This window comes from Pinus tabuliformis, chromosome Q (assembly GCF_031772625.1).
Source record: "Pinus tabuliformis cultivar Carrire ecotype Pingquan chromosome Q, CPIR1, whole genome shotgun sequence".
NCBI classification, from domain to species: Eukaryota; Viridiplantae; Streptophyta; class Pinopsida; order Pinales; family Pinaceae; genus Pinus; species Pinus tabuliformis.
This window is the reverse complement of record NC_142296.1, coordinates 783,271,825-783,294,484: the sequence shown is the minus strand read 5'-3', so window position 1 is coordinate 783,294,484 and position 22,660 is coordinate 783,271,825. Positions and strand designations below refer to the sequence as shown.

At 35.1% G+C, this 22,660-nt stretch overlaps 1 protein-coding gene and 1 long non-coding RNA gene across 3 annotated transcripts in view; one reads left to right on the top strand and one right to left on the bottom strand.

The window, feature by feature from the left end:
• LOC149221822 (uncharacterized) overlaps window positions 1–22,660 on the top strand; it is a 150,683-nt gene that overhangs the window by 37,120 nt on the left and 90,903 nt on the right. The gene's annotated exons all lie outside the window — the stretch shown is intronic.
• On the bottom strand, window positions 7,123–8,475 carry LOC149221824 (double-stranded RNA-binding protein 6-like). The gene is made up of 2 exons (XM_089383666.1): window positions 8,257–8,475; window positions 7,123–7,665 (listed from the first exon to the last, which is right to left on the bottom strand). The coding sequence occupies exons 1-2, from the start codon at window positions 8,473–8,475 to the stop codon at window positions 7,429–7,431; spliced, it is 456 nt and encodes a 151-aa protein (XP_089239792.1). The 3' UTR covers window positions 7,123–7,428.

Genomic DNA, 22,660 nt, shown 5'->3' with positions numbered 1-22,660 from the left:
GATGAACAGGGGGTGCATGTCGATCCGGCCAAGATCCAAGTCATTCGGGATTGGCCCTCTCCAACCACTCTAACAGAGCTCCGCAGCTTTCTAGGTCTTGCCAACTTCTACCGCAGGTTTGTGTTGGGGTTTTCTCATATTTCTTGGCCCTTGAGTCAAGTCACCAAGGGCGGGGCGAAAGCAAAATTCTTTTGGTCTGAATCTCAACAGAAGGCATTCAGGGAATTGAAGGATCGCCTCTGCACGGCACCAGTGCTCGCGTTACCAGATTTACAACAACCATTTGAGGTCGAGACAGATGCCTCTGACTATGCTATTGGGGCAGTCCTTACTCAACATGGACATCCAGTGGCATATCACAGTGAAACACTTTCAGACACAGTCCGGAAGTACCCCACTTATGATAAAGAGATGTATTCCATTGTACAGGCCTGCCGACAATGGAAGCATTACATTTTGGGGAAGGAAACGGTCATCCACACAGACCACCGACCTCTGCAGTTCATACAGACCCAAGGGAAATTGCAGAATGATCGCCATCAGAAGTGGTCTACATACCTGCAACAGTTTCACTTGAATATCAAGTATAAAAAGGGCAGCACCAATAATGTTGCAGATTGCCTCAGTCGGCCACCGATCATGGCACTAACCACCGTGCTCAACTCTTGTGGGCACGAGACTGCTGATTGGCCACTTCTCTACAAAAGCGACCCAGAATTCGGCCACACATACCAGACACTCTTGGAGGGTCGGCATGTTGCAGATTTATTAAGGCATCATACATCTTCTTGGAGGTATCATGATGTGTAGTGTAAGGAATGAGATGATCTCTAACGAGTTCCACTATTAGACTCATGGAAATAATATCATCTTCCTTGAACTTCTCTTTTCGAGCTACATCGGATGGTTCAATAGTCTCTCCCTTCAAAATATCCAATACTTTGTTTTTAGCTAAGATCTATCTTGAATTTCCAAGCCGTGAAGTTTGATGCTCTCTCTAACTTGTTTTCGAATTTCATGGAGGAAACCATAGATTCCAATGTATAAGAGGACTTCAATAGAATTCTCTCTAAGTTTTCTGTAAAATTGATCTCAATATTCCTTCCTTTTGTCACCAATGCTTTGATCCCATCTTGATTTTTCTAGTGCAAGGTTAGCACAATATTTCTGAATTCTGATAATTAAATTTGATGTAGATATTATTTTATCTTATTTCAATATATCATTTAGAAATTATACTTCAAATATTCAATAGTAGAACAGTAGAGATCACACTGCACAAAATGGTGACAAGATATACCCTAGGAAAACACACTACGGGGAAAAACCCAGGAACCCTTTCAATAAAGAAATTCTTCTTGTTCAATAAGAGACACGCCTAAACCTATGGTCAAACCTGGTATTCTCCTCCAAGTCAAGTCACCCAAACTGATCTTGCACTTTGTTCAGCATGCCTAATCCATAAATTTTCGGTCGTCCTGAAGTTGCCTAGTAACCCAAAAAAAGGTGGCCCTCCTAATGTTGTTGCCCCAAAAAGATGTGAATCATAGAGAGAGACTCATATCCACTTGTGTGATTTGATGAGAGAGGAGAGGGTGAAACTTGTCCTTCTTTCTTTGTCCTTCTGCATCCTTTTTGCCCTCCTTCTCTTTCCCAGAAGTTGTCTTCAGTGGGGAATGTGAATCTACCAAATGAGGAGCTCGAGCTACCTTTATATAGCAGTATGTCTAGGGTGAAAATACATGTCTAGCCAAGGACAACTTGACTTGGAGGGAAACCGACTTGTCACTTTTGGGGCCAAAAATTACATTTCAAAAATTCAAATTTATATCTTTTAAAAGCCGCAATGGGACTTTGACTCAAAATAAATTTTCCTTTGACTCAAGCATTTAGAAATATGCTTTACAATGATAAATATAATTACATCAAGTGACCATGAGTAGATTATGAAGACCGGCCATAGTTACAAATTCAACACAGTCATCCCAAGTCATCCCCTGGATTGGATTTGATCATAACCCAATTTCCCTCTCCTTTTTGAATTCTTCATACTATGGTCCCATCCCTTTTCATTTTAATCCACTTTGGATTCATGATTCTTCCTATTTTGACATAGTTTCCTAAACTTATAGCTAGTCGATGATTGGCTCCATTCTCCATATTTAAGAGTAAAATCTTAGAGCCACCAAGTATGGATTGAAGATATGGACCAAGTTCCATTTTTTATCACTTGATCAGGTGATTAGTACATTGAATGAAAAGCCAGTGTTTGTTCAAAATAAAATGGAGAATGAACAAGTCATTCAAGCTCTACCCACCGAGGAAAAGGAAATTTTCATCATTATTAGGTAGCGTGTGAGCAAAGGAAGAAAATTGGAGGCTAAAATCTAGAAGTTTGTGGCTATGGATAGGAGATCAAAATAAGAAATTATTTCATAAACAAGAAAAAGCAAGGTTTTTTTTTAAATAATTTTAAGTAAATCAAGAGGGATGGAAGAGAGACAAAAATCAAACAAATGGTATTCAAGCATTATGAAGTTTGTACTCTTAAAAAGGGAGTGTTACTAGAAGGGATACAGAAAGTATGCTAGAACATATCCCTACACTAACTAGTCAAAAGGATGATGCAAGATTAGCTCAAGTTATTACTAAAGAGGAAGTTGTGGAAGTAATAAATGATTTAGAACCAAATAAAATTCCTACTCCAAATGATTTCAACATTTTAGTGTTGATTCTGAAAGAGGTAAATCCTTCTTCTTTCTTGAGATTTAGGGAAATTACATTGTGCAATAGATTGAAAAGTCTACTCCACAAAATTATCTCGAATAACCAAATGGCCTTGTGGGGAAAATGAAAATAATAGAGAATATAATTTTAGCACAGAAAGCCATTTACTTCAACAGAACTAGAGGGTAAAAGGGGATCATAATCAAATTTGACATGGAAAATTCCTTTAACCAATTCAAGCATAGTTTTTTTGTTTGAAATGATTCATAAATTTGGCTTTGAATCCAATTGCATTCATTGGACACAACCTATATAAGTAACCTGTGGGTTGCTGCTTTAGTAAACAAATAGTCTACAATGTTCTTTATAGCAACCAGGGGTTTACAATGAGGATTCCCTTTATCATTGCTTATGTATATTCTAATGGCTAAATCCTTGAGCCGAAAGATAGAACATGAAATAGTCAAGAGTCAAAAACATATCACTAATGATATTATCTTGATAGGTGGGGCTTCCTTCATTATTACATCTCAATTCAAGGAAATTTTGAATCTTTTTATTAGAATTTTGAGTGGTTTGGTTAACAATGGTAAAATCCATTTGCACGCTTGGAATATATAAGAAAGCATATACAAGAAAGCACTTCTCAAGACTCTAAATTAGGTTCAATCTTCAAACAAACTCTATATGTATTGAGTTATATACCCACTATTAAATATTATCATGTGTTAAAGAGGCAACAATATGTAAGCAGATTTTTTTGCCAACAAACAAATCGCAAGGAAAACAAAGTGAAATTATTATTAGCTCCAAGTTATATTACCAATCAATATCATAATGTTCCACACCATGTTCATTACGCATTTAATTGATAAGCATGTGGCTCACATTCAAGTTTATTGAAATAAGTAATTAAGACAAGTACTCTTGCATTACTTTATGGCATACTTCACCCTCCAATTTATGCCATTTCCATAAATAAAAAATTAGTCTCATGGTGGGATTTCTCTTTGAGTGATGGATCTCTCCATGCAAATGCTTCATCATTATACAATGAGGGTTGTAACTATGGATGATAATGATGCCACGGAGACGATCGAACAATGTCAATAGTTCAAATTTGAGAAATCCTTGAGATCATATTACGTGCATATTGATATTCCAGTTCCACACCTTCCCTTTATTCGACATATTCGTTGTCTTACAATTGCTTTGGATCTTCCTCTATCAAAGTGTGATCCTCTCATCACAATTTCTTCAATGGATAGTTGTGAAATTTAGATGTGGATGTTTCTCTAACAATGAGGAAACAATGGATGTTTTGCAACGTTGGGTTAGGCAACTTGAAGTTGAGGATGTCAATTTAGTATCTTAGATGGAGACAACCATGTAAACCCTAATTCAACGATAGCAAATCATACAACAGATAGAAGAAAGATGTGATCTGCTCAACCACAAATTTGATTGCCTTTCTTTGGAACATTAGCTCGAGTACCATAATTTAGCTCTAACAACAAATTTTGGATTGGAAAATATAAAACAATCCACCATTTAGTTCCCAAATTTAAATGGGCAAGCCCCTAAGCCTAATCAAGTATCAATTGAGATCATCGATAATCTACATGAAGCAAGTTGAATTTGATGTATTGTAAAATCTATCAAAGTCTCGTGATATACTATATATTTAAACTATAAGGTTTTTTTGTGAAACATTGATTTCCTATCTAATAGTTCTTGATGTATGCTATAAACTAGTGCCCTCTGTTTTGGCAAATTGACAATGTTAGAAAGTTCATTTTTGTAATTTTGTCACATACATTTACCACAAACTTTGATTAATATAGTATCTACCTATTATTATTAATAAATATGTAAAAAAATATTGAAAATTAGCAAAAACTTCCACCCTATCAACGTTGAACAATAATTATAGTTTGGAACTCTAATAATGAAGGGAGGACAAATTCCAATATTGTAGAAACAAGCGATCACCAAACACAAAAATAATTGCAAGTCGCATAAATTTGAAATTGAAAGAGAATCATACACCTCCATTAGCAACTCCAATGAAAAGAAAGAGAAGGAAAACAATTATTGTAGATGGGATAAGAATTAAATTTTAGGTCCAATCAATTATATCATTGCAAAATTATAAATGAAAAGAACAAGAGGTATCCAGTAAAGTAGACATGTTAAACTTTGACGAAGATGAAAAATCATAAAAGATATTTACAACAATCAAGTAGAAAGAAAGAACGAGAAAAAAAACACGAGAAATTGTAATAAAGTTATATGGAAAAATGAAAATGAGAAACCATCTATAGTAAGATACATATCTCACTTAAGGAACCATCAATATAGCTAAAGCATTCACAACAAGAACCCCACAATACCACTTGCAACAATTCTAAGAAAAAATGGAACAAATGATATTGAAACCAAAGGGAAGAATAAAGAATAAAGGCATCACTATTTTCAAAACTTTTGGAAATAAACACACTTTTGTGAATATTAATCTCACAAAACAATTAGATCTTTTTATGTAGTCTATGAAAAATCCCATTGTTATGTTTGTTGGTGATCAACAAATCAAAGGAATAAGTTGGTGCTCTGAAGTTTACATATAAATATGAAGCCTAGAATTACAAACTAAATGTTGTGCTCTACCACTTGATCAGATTGACATGGTGTTAGAAACAAAATGATAATGCAAATAAAAACCTATGCCACAAATTTCCCAAAACAATTTATGAAATTCAAATGAAAGTATTCAAGCACAAGCCCATAATCAAAATGACTCCAAAATGAAAAACAAAATCACCCAAGATTGTTAGAGGACAAAACATTTCCAAAAAAGAACGATATTTTATGTAGTATTAAAAAACAAAAAATAAAGACACATAATTTATAATATATATGCCTATACAAAAAAAATTAAGATGTTGATATAATTATGAGAAGTTACATTACATCAAATATCGCCTTGACACGTATAAAATGCTAAGGATACTAATTAATGTAATCATCATGTTATTCATATATTATACATTTATATGTTAATTATATATTATACATTTAAACTTATTTTTTATCTAATTTTTTAAATCAAATATTCTTAAGCTATTTTGCTTCTTGTCCCTGCTCCCATTTATTGTTCAGAAACATTACATAAATATAAACACAGAGTAATAACAACAACTTTTTATTGAACCAACAAGCCAACATTTATTGCAATATAATATATATATATATATATATATATATATATATATATATATATATATATATATAAAAAAATATATTCAATGAAACATTATGTGCTTGAAGATGTGCCCTACACAACCACGAAAAAAATCATAATCATAGAACTTTATTTTTCATAAAAAAGATCACAATCATTTCATTCTTTTTAGAAAAGACTCATTCAAATTCTGTTAGAAAAATCTGTAGCAAAATTGCAATCTTTATATTCCTTTGAAAAAATAGAAAACTTATTCATTCCCTTGAAAAAATAGAAAACTTATTCATTCCCTTGAAAAAATAGAAAACTTAAGTTCAACAAAGAAATAAAAAATATTTGTCCACATCTGCCAAACAAGGAAAAGACATTTCAAGTTCTGTTAGAAAAATCTGTAGCACAATTGCAATCTTTATATTCCTTTGAAAAAATAGAAAACTTATTCATTCCCTTGAAAAAATAGAAAGCTTGAGTTCAACAAAGAAATAAGAAATATTTGTCCACATCTGCCAAACAAGGAAAGGATATTTGTGGTGAGATCACACTGTTTATTCTTTTTGAAAAATACTCAAATTTGCCAATTCTTCATAAACACATTGAAAATTGGTAAATACAAAATCCATTCAATTCAAACAGTGCAAACAGAAACACAAAAACATCATTAAAAAATTTAAATGTATAAATTGTAAAACTTAATTAAGTACATAGATATATACAAAGAATCAATGCCATTTGAAAGTCATATATCCCTGAACCATTAGTTGTAAGTTTCCCTCTTATCTACAATCTGAAAACAAGACTCTACCCAAAGCTACTCTAAAAGAATTTTTCAATTCCAAAAAAAGCATTCACACACTTGAAATAAGTCTATTACCCATCATTATTGTTGTCCGCCTAGTGAGAGATGAGTTAGTAGAAGTTATACAACCAAAACACTACAAATATGATTTCTCTATTTAATTTTTCAACATTTTTCAGAATTTAATTCATGAAAAAATAAGGATAAGAATTTATAATGATTTTCCTATAAAACAGAGAATCTGCGCAGTATAATATAAAACAAGCCATATCCATACTTCCACAAAATGGCAGAGGAAAATGTTCAGAATTTAATTCATGAAAAAATAAGGATAAGAATTTATAATGATTTTCCTAATTTGCCAGAGGCCCAGAACAGAACAGAAACAACATATTCGTTATATACTACACAGCAACAATCAAACTTCTGAAGCCCCTCCAACTTCACATGGGTTCTCCACATTTATCTTTTCTGGAACAGTAGGAACATCCTTTTGTTTGGTTTCATCATGAAGTTCAATCTGTGGAAAAGAATTGCCTGAAAAGAGAATCTAATGGATCAGTGGCATCAACAAATCTAAATAGCACAATGGAGAGAAGGAAACTAACAATGTTACAAATTACATAGGGATAACTAAGGAGAATGCAAATAATTTGTTTTCTATCTACAGCAACTCACAATCTTGGGTGCGAATTGATCGGATTGCTTCATATGCAGCGTTTCTTGCGGCCTCCTTCTTATTGTTTGAAGGAGCTCCGGTGTACGACTCCCCGTTAATCTCTACAGTTGCCGTAAAAGTTGGGCAGTGTGCAATTCCTTCCTTTGTAAATTGATACGTAGGAAGTGGAATGTTCTTTTTTACAGCAAACTCGTTGAGCACGTTCTTGAGTAGTTTTGTCTCCTGCTTGGTCATCAAAAATAAGACAAACAGATTTACAATCCTCCAACATATTCAAACTCATTAGGTTTGGTAACGAATGAACAAACTCTTTACCAGATTGACAAAGGTCTCGAGTGTTCGAGGATACATGCTAAGACTTGTTCACCACTTGACCTCTGATCAAATGGAACTCATCACATCTAGCTCATTATGACATGTTGTGGCCCATAAATATGGATTTTCAGTTATCATTGTGGCACATGCATAAAATAAGGATATTAAGATATCATTGTGGCACATGCTGTGCCGAAGGAGTACCGAGCAGTATGATATATAACAAGAAGCCATCTCCATGCTCCAGCCTCCCACAGGATGGCAGAGGAAAATGTTCAGTTATCATTCCGGGAAATGCATAAATAAGGATGTAGATATCTTTATGGTACATACTGTGCCGAAAGAGTACTGAGCAGTATAATATTAAACAAGCCATATCCATACTTCCACAAAATGGCAGAGGAAAATGTTCAGAATTTAATTCATGAAAAAATAAGGATCGGAATTTATAATGATTTTCGTTATACAATAGAAGGAAATCGCATATGCAAATCTTACTTTAAACTGGATATGCAAATCTTCAACCGCTACCTGAGCGGCGGCGTTCTCTGCTTCCTTCTTATATTTAAATCCAGGGGGCGAATCATATCGTGCGCCGTTCACTGTCACACTGCATTTGAACTCAGGAAGATGGTCTTGGCCTTCATTTACGGTGGTGTAAACTGGCAAAGGCAAAGAATTCTTCTGGGCGTACTCTCGTAACCTGTTTTTGAACATTTCCGCAGCAGGGCAAAGGGATCGAAATGCAGACAAAAAGGAGAAAAGAGTGTGGAACAGAGAAGCTGAGTGGTCTGTGTAATTTGGTATTTTAACAGGGCGTGGATTGGTGGGGCTAATGGTTGGGAAGGGGCACGAACGCTAGTGAGGGTCCCGGGGTAGTTCGTGCTGGAATGAGGAGGTTATTCTTTACAAGCAGCAGGCCGTTCTTATAAGCTGGATCATATGGATCAAAAATATGAGGTGCTTTTCATTTGGAATCGACCTGTAATTTGTTTTCAGAACCGTCCTGCGCATAATCTCAACATAGGAGTTTATCATAATTAAAGCACACCCGTAGCCTGCGTTTCTATATTTGTTTGCCTGCGTTTCTTGTGACAGAAGTGCGTGTTTCAAAAATATGAGGTGCTTTTCATTTGGAATCGACCTGTAATTTGTTTTCAGAACCGTCCTGCGCATAATCTCAACATAGGAGTTTATCATAATTAAAGCACACCCGTAGCCTGCGTTTCTATATTTGTTTGCCTGCGTTTCTTGTGACAGAAGTGCGTGTTTCAAAAATATGAGGTGCTTTTCATTTGGAATCGACCTGTAATTTGTTTTCAGAACCGTCCTGCGCATAATCTCAACATAGGAGTTTATCATAATTAAAGCACACCCGTAGCCTGCGTTTCTATATTTGTTTGCCTGCGTTTCTTGTGACAGAAGTGCGTGTTTCAAAAATATGAGGTGCTTTTCATTTGGAATCGACCTGTAATTTGTTTTCAGAACCGTCCTGCGCATAATCTCAACATAGGAGTTTATCATAATTAAAGCACACCCGTAGCCTGCGTTTCTATATTTGTTTGCCTGCGTTTCTTGTGACAGAAGTGCGTGTGAAACCGAAAAAGAAAAAAACAATGATGATAGGTGATCAGTATTATTAAAACGCATAAGTAGTGAGGGCAGTAAGCAGCAGGATTTGATATAATATTTAAATTTCTAATATTGCACAGAATCAAGGATTTGATATGATGTCTAAATTTCTAATATTGCACAACTTGACTGTATATTTTTGTTAAAGATCAAGAATTTGATATCATATCTAAATTTCTAATATTGCACAGAATCAAGAATTTGATATGATATCTGTTAATATTTTTGTTCAAAGATTCCCTTACTGCTTGAGAAGTTAAAAATAATGAATCTAAAACATCGTAATAAAAATTAAGATAATTCAATAGAAGGCATTTTGGGTGACAAGGATATTCCAAAATAATGAAATCTTAATAGAGATTAATAAACTATTAAATAAATACATTTTCAATCCAAGGTTGAATTTAAAATAGTAAGTGAAAAGGTTAATAAATAAGTTAGGAAGGGAACATGACATACATGGTCATGGAATTTCAAGGAGGAACCAAACTCAAAAAAGAATTGGAAGTTTTTTTTGGAAACTATTTTCTAGCTTAACCTATTTATTTCATAAAGAAATTAATTTCCTTCATATAATTGAAGGTGGTGAGGTGATGTTTCTCATAATTCTATGGTAGTTATACAATGTTATGATTGCTAACAAAGATTTAGGAAATAGTAAATTTGTAGCTATTAATAGGTTTCAAAATGCTCTCATTCTTGGATGGATCTTTGGGATACAATTAGGTTCTTATTTCTAATGAGGATAGATTGAAAACAACTTTCAAGACCAAATGGGACACATAAAAATACACATCTAAATGGAAGTCATTTTACTAGTGAATGTTAATGCCACTTTTCTTTGGGATAGAATTAGGTTCTTATTCTAATGAGGATAGATTGAAAACCACTTTCAAGAACAAATGGGACACATAAAAGTACACATCTAAATGGAAGTCATTTCGACTAATAAATGCCAATGCCACTTTACAATATGTGAAAGTTATAGCTTTCAACAACCTTGTTAATCAAAGCATGGTTTTTATATATACAATGTCAACATTTAATAGAAGAGGTTCTTTGATCATGTATGACAATTGAATCAAATGTTTGATAGGTGCAGAAAATATGGACCTAACTAAATTCCAAGAACATTTTCTTTCTTGCAAAAATAAAATTGTTTGGGAATATCATTTCAAAATATGAAATATTAGTAGATCTATAAAGAACAAAAGCCATGCAAATTCCACTAACATGTAATAAGAAATTGATGTAATCCTTTTCTAGGAATATTAATTTCATAAGTTGATACATCTATGATTATTGAGATCATTAAATCCCTATAAAAGATGATGAAGTAAGATGTAATATTTTAATATGATAAGCTTGGCAAAGGAACTTTTGAGGAAATCAAGATAGTTATTGATGCCACTCCATCCTTGAGCAATATAGGCTTGAGAAAATATTTTTATCTCCATAAATTTGAATCTGACCACTCCCTTGATGTTGTGCTCACTTAGAAGGATGAAGAAGGGAGTGAATTTGTAAAAAAAATTATGAGCATCAGACTACAAGGTGTTGAACTAAATTATTTGGAAGTTGAAAAACAAGCATAAGTTGTAGTCAAAGTAGTGAAATAACTCAAACTTTATGTTCTAAATAGACATAAAAAAGTTATTGTTCCACATTCAGTTATGAGATTTATATTTACGAAGAAGGAACTCGGTGATAGTGTAGGAACTAGATGATGGCTTTCTAGGAATATAATATAGATATTAAACTTACAACCATAGTTCAAGCACAAGGATTCTAAGGAAAACTAGAAGTCAGAGCTTAAGATCAAGCTTACACTGACAAAGTGGTTTGGAAGAATATTTTTTTACAACTAATGTCCTTTTTGTACCTATAGACAAATTCATGATATCATGTTTTCAAACACTATTTGCAACATGGATCTAGTCCGAGTCACCTAGCTGTAAAGAAATGAATAGCATTAAGATTGAAATTTATTCAACACTATCTAGTCAACATAATTATTTATAGGAAGAACTATGACAACATGTTATTGAGATGTTTTGGAGGACAATGATATTGAGAAAGTATTCATTAATTTACATCATGGTTCAATAGGTGATCATTTGGACATACCACCACACATTAGGTTTTAAAAGTTGGGCACTAATAACCAATGTTATTCTAATATGTGCATGCACATGTACAATAGTGTTGAATATGTCAAAAATGTGCAAGAAGGGATTAAAACGAAAAAAACTAGTGATATCATTGCAACATTTTTGCTATTGATAACCTTTTGAGAAATGGGGATTCGATGTAATGGTAAATATTAATCCTAACTCCTCAAAGAAACACGAGCACATATTGATTCCAATAAATTCCTTCACATTGTAAAAAAAGTTACAGTAATAAATTTCAATCACATGACAATGATTCAATTCTTGTAAAAACATATCATCGCTAGGCTTTGTGTCCCATCTATACTATTATTTGATATTGTATCATACTTTTCATTAGTAGATGTAACCAGGAAAGGATTTTCCTTATGCTTTTAAGCTAGCTATTATTACTAAGGGAATGTTTTCTTTGAATCAACAAACAAAAACTTGATCAAGATTATCAATCATAATTTAATCTCCAACACATTATGGGTTAATTATGTGTAATGTACTATTTGGCACATCACCATACTTTTTGATATATAAAAAAGAGACAATTTTACCATCTAACATATTTCTACCTTCTTTGCAATCATAATAAGAAAAAAGTGGTAAGTTCTTAGCAACAATACAAAATAAAATTGGGACTTTGTTGAATTTAAAAGAGGACATAAATAAAACCAAACAAAAAAGTGTAGGTCACTAGAAAATTGTTAAGTAATGGTTCAATAAACATGCACTGTGTGGCAAATCATTTTCAAGTTAGTGATATAGAACTAAAGTGGGACAAAGTGAAATCTCCATAAGGGTTTAGATAAGGCCAGGCCTTGAGCATTCTACATGGCTCAAAATATTTTACTTGGAATTTTTTAGACGCTTGATATCTATGAAACCTTGTAGCACACTACCTCTTTTTCCTTATTATGTTTTTCTATGAGAAGTTTTTCCATGTGACCATCAGTTGGAAATCTATGTAATGGATGTATATTAAAATTATTTTGGAACTAGGGTTACTTTCTTAAGGAGCTAGGGTTTCCAACTTACTGTGGGCCTAAAAAACAACACTCTTTCCTGTCATGGGCTTCCAAGGGTATGGAACTACCATCTAACAAGTGTGTCAACACTGAACAACTTTACTATGTATCCATCAGGGAGTCAGGAGCAGGAGAAACATGGAAAAATCCAAAGTGATTAGGGGAAAAGGCACGGAGAAAAGCATCTCATAAAACTTTTAAGGGCCTTTCCACATTGAAAGAGCTAACCCTGGGGGTAGATGTAAACTTAGACAGGGTTGAATCTCTAGCCCATCAAGCCCTCGTTGGTAACTTTGATTACATCACCTTGTCCCATGCGAAGATTTTATCCTTGATAAAGGTGACCTGGAAGCCACTAGTTGGTTACATTGCAATGATGAGAATTTTAGTCCATAAATGGATCCATTTCCATTTTCTAACAAAAATTGATCTTGATTTTATTCTTAGTAAGGCTTGGGTGTTAGGCAAGGGTTCCTTGTGGCTTCAATGTTAGCATCCGACCTTCTATCCAAGTATTGAGCTACAACCTCGCCAAAACATATGGGTCATGATGCCATGTTTTCCTTTGGAGCTATGGTAAAAATGTGTCTTCATAAACATCAAATTCCCTTGGAAGATTTGTTTCTTGTGGAGGTTTCCCTAATCATTGTTGACAAATGAATGATATGGGTTCTAGTGGATATGGATGTTTCTGAGGAGCTCCTTAGGACACTAAAAATTAGATGGGAGGAAAAAGTTAAAATCCAGCCTCTGGATTATTTGAACACTCCCTTCAAATTCCTAAACTACATAAAAGTGGGGCACGTGGTGAATTCTTGTAATTCTCCTCCTTAACAAAGGCTTCAATACAAAAAAATTGATCAAGCTTTATATAAATATGGCACCAATTTTTCTGAGGCGTATGTATTGGACCAACAAGATCTCCAAATTCCCACATTTCCCATCCTAGGTGTGACCCAGCGATTGGGCACAATTTGAAAGGAGGCTTGTATATCTGAGGACGGTGGAAATATTGGACGCCAAAATCCCCCTATCGAGCTACGTTATCATACTAATTCCTATTTTTTTGTGGATGTATATGTGGATGGACTCTAATTGGTTTAGGGGGATGTAAATGGACTGCTACCTGAAACAATGTACATCCATTGAACTTCTTCTGAACATGATACAACATCAATATTGGAGATCGATAGATCGAACCTGGACCTTATTTCTTCCATCATACTGGACGTTTCCTCTTTGGAGGACCTCTAACAAGGAAGAGATGATTTCACCACTAATTTCTTCTCCTCTTTTCCATCTCTTATTCAATATCTTTCTCCAAAGGATTCTTTTATGATCAAACAACTTGAAAACATTACATGCTCTCCTATAACTTTTTCAAAATTTTCAAAACATCTTCCAAACCCTACAATCTCCATCCTCCCAGACCCTGCACCTATTTATGTGGTGTCCAAACTCTGTGTAACCTCATCTTCTAATCGGGTAGAGAGAAAATCTCGTGATCCTTGTCGAAACCCTGCTCTACAGAGGAACGGTCATCCCATGACTTCCCTTTTTCATGCCAACATTCACTTTCCCTTCTCACATGAGACCGAACCTCAAAGGAAGTATCCCCTACATCCCACCTCTCCTACAACTATAGTCCCTGGTTCTATTTCTGCTCCTATCCCACCCTAAACATTGTGCCCCAATTTGAACCCTCCCCTACCCCTTCTGATCATATCTTTCCCTCCATTATTCAATCCTATAAGGGTGTTTTAAATATCATCGCCTTACCTTTATATCTTGATTCCTCTAAAGGAACCTCACTCTCCTTTTCATAATGTAACTATACAAAAAAATAAACACAATGAAAAATTCTTGGCAAGAGAAGGTCCTTCACATCAAGTAATCTAGGGAGGGCTATGTGAATCTCCACTTGTTCACTCTAAGAATGTTGTTAGGGCCCTTAAAGAACATAATCCCTCTTTGACCTCTTCCTAATAATCGTCATATATCTCAATATTAAGGGGGATTGTGGGAGCCTCAAATTCATCTTCCGTAAGAGACTAGTGGACATCCATCACCCCTCAATTATCATGCTTTAAGAGACCATGGTCCCAGGGGAAAAGGATAAGGATTCTTTCCACCATCTTTTTCCCGGCTAGTTTTCCTACTTTATGGACTTTGTAGGATTGTTGGGAGAACTTCTCTCCCTTTCAAATCCCAAATTGAGGTCCTTTCAATATTTCTCCTCTTTCGTTGGAATTATTCATGAAGGTGTTGTAAAGGATTTTTGTGTCTAATCAAGTTGGTAAACTGATATGGGCCTTATAGGAGGAGGCCTGATTTATGGGATAAAGTCAAAGTGAGTGGACTTATATTAGAACCCTCTCTCCTATTGGCCGAAGACTTCAATTTTATTATCTTTCTTGGTGAATCTTGGGGGTCCTGCACCCATTTTTACCCCATGGCCACATTTTTTTTTGGAGATTCTTTAGATTAATGACCTCGATAATATCTCTCCTTTTCACCTTGCCCCTACTTGGAGAAATGGAAATACTGGGGGGGGTGTGGTACAAAAAAGTATATTAATAGATTCTTGATGGCTGGTTAGGTGTCAAAAAAGATTGGAAGATTCAAATCAAGGATATTTCAAGACAAAATATCATACTGCCTTCCTATACTTCTTGAATTACACTTTGAGGATCACAAGAATTATTAGCCTTTCTAATTTAATCACACATGGATGGAAGAGGTCTCTTTCAAATCCCTAATTTCTGAGTTATCGTGGAATAGTTCAACTCTTAGTTTCTCATCAACTATGGACTCCTTAGTTAAGAATTTATACTAACTCAAGAAGATTATTGTAAAATGGGAAAAAAAAATGAAATGTTAGGTCCCTATAATACTAATGATGTCCCCATTACTATTGTAGTTGTACCCTTATTAATATTGTTGTGCCCCTATTGTCCCCATATTGTTATTACTGCGCCCCATAGAATCCCTCTATTGTTATTTTTGTGCCTTTATATTATTATTGTTAGGTTGGCTTGGTTATATTGTGACTCCTTAGACTCCTATATATAGAAAGGAGGTTTTGTCATTTGAATCATCCAAGAATTGTTCATTTATGTAATGTAAAGGAGGTTGGCCCCTCGAAGAGGCTGAATTCTAAGGCGTTGATCTATCTTTTCTATCTTTTTGTGAGCTGGTTTCATAACATTTGGTATCAGAGGTTTGGATTCTAGGGTTTCGTTGCTCCAAATAGGTCATCGTGGCATTTTCGCTATAACTTTTTTCTACGATGTTTCAGAAGCGAACAAAAGAAACCCATTTGAGACGAAATCGCGTTGAACCTCGGGTTCAAATTTTAGAGCTTTTCGCGCTATATTCGTGGAGATATGATATGAGGAAGTTGGTATTTTTGCAGACTCCTGAATTAAATTCCAAACAAGTGACCTTGGGAAAATCGTCATAACCTTTGTTTTGAGCATAAGATTGAAATTTCGTAAGAAGTTACAGAAAGAGGACGGACTGTAGTTTCCTGTATATATTGTTTAGACCCGAAGGTCAAAACAGTGACACGTGTCACTTCATACAAGTTCGCTCTTGTGAAAAGGTATATAATCAGGTCATCTTGGGACATTGTGCATAAATCTTCCTTGGAGAATCTAAATTCCATCAGACTAGTGGCATTGGAAAGAGGACATAGAGGGCTACTGCAGGTCACAATTTCAGAATTGAAAGATCTGAAATTACAGAGATACATCAGATTTAATATCGAGTGCCTACAAAGTGAAAAAAGGTGTGTATTTTTTTAATATTTGCATAAGCTTGGTTTGAAAAATTAGTTTGAAGGAATTCAAAGGGAATAGTGAAGAATTATTATCGGTAATTGATGCCCTGAAGAAAGAAAATGGAAACACCTAGTAACAACCTGAAATCTCTAGCATGACTCATGAAGAAGAGGAAGAAATGCTACATGATATATCAAAATTACAAGACCAAGTGCAACAAATGTCACTCTCACAAAAGCTAATAGAAGCTAAGATAAATGGTGTGGAATCTAAGATAAAGGGTGTGGAAGCTAAGATGAATGGCGTGGAAGCTAAGATGAATGGTGTGGAAACTAATATCAATGGCATGGAAGCTAAGATGAATGACATGGACGCTAAGATGGATGGCATGGATGATAAGATGGAAGAATTGAAGATAAATTTGAATAAGTTGCTACAAGAAATGGTCACTAATGGTGAAAGGGTAGTAAAGGAAACTCATGATGAGAACAAAAGAAATGTTAATCATGATTTCATAGACTCTAATGTTGGATCGAAGACCCACCATATTCCAAAAATCGATATGAGAAAGTTTGATGGCAAGGATCCCACAACATGGATACTACAGATGGAGCAATTTTTCGATCTCAATAATGTGAAAAACACACAAAAGGTACATATTGCAACTTTATATTTGGAACCAAATCAGTTTGTATGGTATCAATGGCTTTTCTCTCGTAAACAAATTATCACTTGGGCAATTTTTACGGAAGAAATGACAGCACATTATGAGGATACAAAAAGCAACACCTTTTTTAGCCAATTGATAAGTCTCAAACAAAAGGGCTCAATGATGGAGCACATTGAGGAGTTCCACAAATTGAACATAAGGGTAAAAAATATTCTAGAGTAGCATAGATTGATGTGTTCATATGGACTTTAAAGGAGAATATCCAACGTGATGTTCGCCTTTGGGAACTTGATTCATTGGAGAAGGCATTCAGGTTAGTAAGAAAAATGGAAAGCAAAATTATGGCAACCAGGAAGCCTACCACTCACAACTATAAAGATGGAAGTGTTGTTGCCCCTAGCCTTCCACAACCTATAAGGTTCACACCACAACAATTGGAAGAAAAAGAGCAAAAGGGCTTTGTTACAGTTGTGATAGAAAATACACTAGAGGTCATAAGTGTTCTGAGAAGAAATTATTCTACATAGATTGTGAAGAGAAAGTCTGAAGAAAATGAACAAGAAAGGTCAAAAGAAGAGGATATACTCCAGGAACAAAGCCTAGATAAAGAAGAAATGAATCCGACCATATCTTGTAATGCATTGGCTGGAATTACCACTCCTCAAACCATCAAGATAGAAGGACATATCAAGAAGAAAAAGGTAATAGTGTTGATTGATTCAGGAAGTACCCACAATTTTATTCATTGTAAGATAGCAAAAGAATTGAATTGCTTCCTATATCCAGCACCAGAGTGTCAAATGATGGCTGCAAGTGGAGGAACAATAAATTGCTCTGGAAAGTGCCATAATATCAAGCTATCAATGGGAGAATATGTATTGAATAGCCCAATGCTTTCCATTCCAATGGGAGGTGCTGATGTTGTACTAGGAGTTCAATGGCTACAATCCTTGGGTACAATAGCTTTTAACTTTCAAGAACTTTTTATGAAATTTTATGTGGAAGGAAAGGAAGTTGAATTAAGGGGTATTGCAGGGAAACCGGGAAAGATAATCAACTCTAACGGTATGACAAAGCTTCTAAAAAATGAACAACGAGGTGTAATTGCACAATTATGTTCGCTAGATGTTTCCACATCGAAATCATCTATTTCTCTAGATCTCCAAAAAGTCTTGGACAATCATTCCAAGGTATTTGAGACTCCCAAAGGTCTCCCACCTATTCATGATCATGATCATGCTATTCATTTGATTCCAGGAAGTGTTCCTCCAAACATCAGGCCGTACAGATATCCCTATTCCCAAAAGAGTGAAATTGAACGTATGGTTGCAGAAATGCTAGAGGCTGGTATAATTCAACCTAGCCAAAATTCTTTCTCTGCTCCAGTAGTATTGGTGCACAAGAAGGATGGATCATGGCGCATGTGTCCGGATTATAGGGAGCTCAACAAGCTCAGTATTAAAGATAAGTTTCCCATTCCTGTCATTGACGAATTATTGGATGAATTCAATGGATCAATTTACTTCACCAAGTTGGATCTTCGTAACAGGGTGCTACAACTATTGGAGGAGAAACAATTATATGCAAAAAGATCCAAATGTTTCTTTGGAGTACAAGAGGTGGAATATCTGGGTCATATTGTATCTCATGAAGGAGTTAAGGTAGACCCTAGCAAAATTAAAGCCATTAAGGAATGGAAAATCCCCACATCCATAAAACATTTGCGAGGATTTCTCGGGTTGACAGGGTATTATCGCAAGTTCATTAAGAAATATGGGAAAATAGCAACACCTCTAACAACATTATTGAAGAAAGATGCATTTTCATGGACTCCAGAAGCAACAAAGGCCTTCGAACATCTTAAAGAGGCAATGTGCCATGCACCAATCTTAGCTACGCCAGACTTCACAAAAACCTTTATTGTGGAATTTGATGCTTTAGGAAATGGAATTGGTGTTGTTTTAATGCAAGATGAAAGACCCATTGCTTTCGAAAGTCGTCCAATCAAGGAAAAGTATTTACACAAAGCTATTTATGAGAAGGAAATGTTGGCAATACTACATGCACTTAAGAAATGGCGACCCTACCTAATGGGAAGACACTTCAAGGTAAAAACGGGTCATGATAGCCTTAAATACTTTTTAGAACAAAGATTATCCTCTGAAGAACAACAAAAGTGGGTCACAAAGATGTTGGGTTATGACTTTGAAATCATCTACAAAAAAGGGAAGCAAAATGTTGTGGTAGATGCACTCTCATGAAAGGATGAGGATGTGGAAGCATTGTTGTGCGCCATTTCTATTATCCAACCAGATTGGATAAACAAAGCAAGGGGAGAATGGAAGAATGACGAAGAAGTGTGGGCACTTATTCGAAAGTTACAACAAGATTCCAGTACATCTGATACATTTAGCTGGAAAAATGATTCGTTATGGTACAAAGATCACTTATACCTTTGTAAGAATTCCCAACTCAAACAAAATATTCTTCTGGAATTGCACGCTTCTACCTTAGGAGGGCACTCGAGATTTTTAAAAACTTACCACTGGGTTAAGAAGGAATTTTTTTGGGATGGCCTTAAATCAGATATTCAATATTTTGTGGTAGAATGTTTGGTTTTCCAACAAAATAAAGCTGAAACAATTAAGACACCAGGTCTATTACAACCTTTATCCATTCCAAGCCAATGTTGGGAGGAGGTTTCAATGGATTTTATCACAGGTTTACCCAGGTCTGAGGGAAAGAGTGTCATCATGGTGGTAGCTGACAGACTTACCAAGTATGCTCACTTTTGTGCATTATCACGTCCATTTAAAGCTAGTATAGTTTCTACTGCATTTATAGAAACAATTCAAAAGCTACATGGAAACCCAAAGATTATTGTAAGTGATAGAGATCCCATTTTTACTTGAAATTTTTGGACAGAATTATTTTCTTGTCTTGGTACTCAGTTAGCTCATAGCTCATCTTATCATCCTCAATCTGATGGGAAAACTGAGTTAGTAAACAAATGTTTGGAAGGATATCTTTGTTGCTTTGTATCTGATAAACAAACATAATGGGTCAAATGGTTGCCTCTAGCTGAATGGTGGTATAACACTTCCTTCCATACTGCAACAAAAATGACCCCATTTATGGCACTTTATGGATATCAGCCACCATCCATCACATCATATTTTATAGAAAATTCTAAGGTTCAAGCAGTGGAACGTCACATCGAGCATCAACAACAAGTTCTCCAACTCTTAAAGGATAACCTTGTGTTGGCACAGAATAGAATGAAACAACAAGCAGATCAACATCGTAGTGAAAGAAGTTTTGATGTAGATGACTGGGTATTCCTACGGCTACAACCATATAAACAAATGTCCCTCAAGCAAGGTAAGAAGGATAATAAATTATCACCAAAGTATTATGGTCCGTACAAGGTGTTGCAAAAGATTGGTACTATGGCATACAAATTGGAGCTTCCTGCAGCTTCTTGAGTGCACCCAGTTTTCCATGTTTCATGTTTAAAGAAGGTTATAGGCAACAAGCTCCCAGTTCAAACAATATTTCCAAAACTTGACGAGGAAGGAAAAATTATATTGGAACCGGAAGCAGTCATAGAAACAAGAACTCGAAAGCTACGAAATCGATCCATTTCGGAGTATCTCATCAAGTGGAAGAACTTATCCGCTGAAGATTCCACATGGGAGGATGAGAATTTTATACAGAAGCATCCAAAACTACTCAAGCGTTAAGGACAACACTTTTTTTTTAAGGAGAGGCGCATGTTAGGTCCCTATAATACTAATGATGCCCCCATTACTATTGTAGTTGTATCCCTTATTAATATTGTTGTTCCCCTATTGTCCCCATATTATTATTACTGTGCCCCGTAGAATCCCTCTATTGTTATTTATGTGCCTTTATATTATTATTGTTAGGTCGGATTGGTTATATTGTGACTCCTTAGACTCCTATATATAGAAAGGAGGTTTTTTCATTTGAATCATCCAAGAATTGTTCATTTATGTAATGTAAAGGAGGTTGCCCCCTCGAAGAGGCAGAATTCTAAGGCATTGATCTATCTTTTATATCTTTTTGTGAGCTGGTTTCATAACAGGAAATTTGATCTCATAAATGCCCTGTATGACTTGGAGAAAGTATATGATCAACTCTCATAAGATTTTTTTTAACACAAACTACTCAGTGGAGTTATCTAATAGGACGAGCTCTTTAGAAGCTAGAAAAATACATATTTTGAGACTTGAGGAGTCATGGAGGCTGAAGAGAATAGCAACATGGATAAAGTTGGGGGATGGTAATACAAAATTATTTGATAATTATGCCACCCACTTAAGAAACATAAATTCTATTTGGGCCATAAAGGTGGAGGATGTAAAATTTGTTTCAAATCAATCATATTTAAAATAAAGCAGTGCTTACCCATTTTTATTCCTTGTTTAGAGATGTTGGTCATAACAATATTTTCCCTCGGCTTTAACTCATCTAGAGATATCCCAGACTTTTCAACTCAAAGGATTCTGATATGATAAGCAACCCCATCTCCTATGAAGAAATCAAAGGGGTCTTAAAGCATTTCTCAAAAGATAAAAGTTAAGGTTGGAATGGTTAGACAATTAAACTCTTTATTTCTTTATTTCTTCGATCTCATGGGCTTGGCCTCTGAAAATAGGTATAGGAATAAAAAATAAAGGGGAAAGTCTCATCTTCTATGAATGCCACCTATATAGCCCTAATTCCAAAAAGCTCAAACGCAAATAATTTTCTAGACTATAGGCCTATTCACTTTTTAACTTGGTGTGTAAAAGCATTTCAAAGATGATTATAAACATAATTAAGAAAAAAATTAACAAAGAAAATGAGCCTCAATCAATTTGGTTTTCTTGCAGAGAGACAAATTCACGATGTAATTGGCATTATGGAAGAGGTTATCCACTCTATTAAGACAAAAAATATGAAGGCTTTAGTTCTAAAAATGGATCTTAATAAGGCTTTTGATAAAGTCAATTGGACCTTCCTTAGACTAGTCCTATTGTATATTAGATTTAACTTGGAGATCACTAATTGGATCATGGGATGCGTAACCTCTGCAAATTCATTAGTTTTAATCATGGGTCCCCCTTTCGTAACTTTCCCTACTCTAGAGGTATTAGACAGGGGTTTCCTCTCTCCCCTCCTTTTCCTAGAGGAAAAGCAGAAAGGAAACATCAAAGATATTAATGTCTCCCCTAAATAGTTCATCACCCATGTCCTTTTTTAGATGATGTTATGTTGATCAGGTCTGGATCGGTTTTGGAATGGAAGTGCTTTCATAGGGTGATAAGCCTACCATGAGGTGCTCCATTATCTGGAAACCCGTGATAGACCCTTTTCCTTTTCTTTTTAATTGGATTACTAAGAAAGTTGGGGATGGTGCACAGGTTATCCTTGGAAAGAACCCTTTTATTGGAGGTGCTCGTTGTTATAAATTATCCTTAAATCTAATTCATGTCTTAAATTAAAAAGTTCTTTACTCCTTGAATAGTGTCAAAAGAGAGGAGCCTTCCTCAATTGTCCATTGGCTAATTCCTATCAAATTCTATCTAAAGGGATCCTTAGAAAATGAATGGATTTCCTTCACAA

Bases quoted from the DNA above. Each gene is read 5' to 3' on its own strand.
- LOC149221824 (XM_089383666.1), bottom strand. From the start codon at position 8,475: ATGTTCAAAAACAGGTTACGAGAGTACGCCCAGAAGAATTCTTTGCCT. The intron at 7,666-8,256 runs GTAAGATTTGCA...ATGACCAAGCAG, and splicing joins ATTTGCATATCCAGTTTAAA to GAGACAAAACTACTCAAGAA.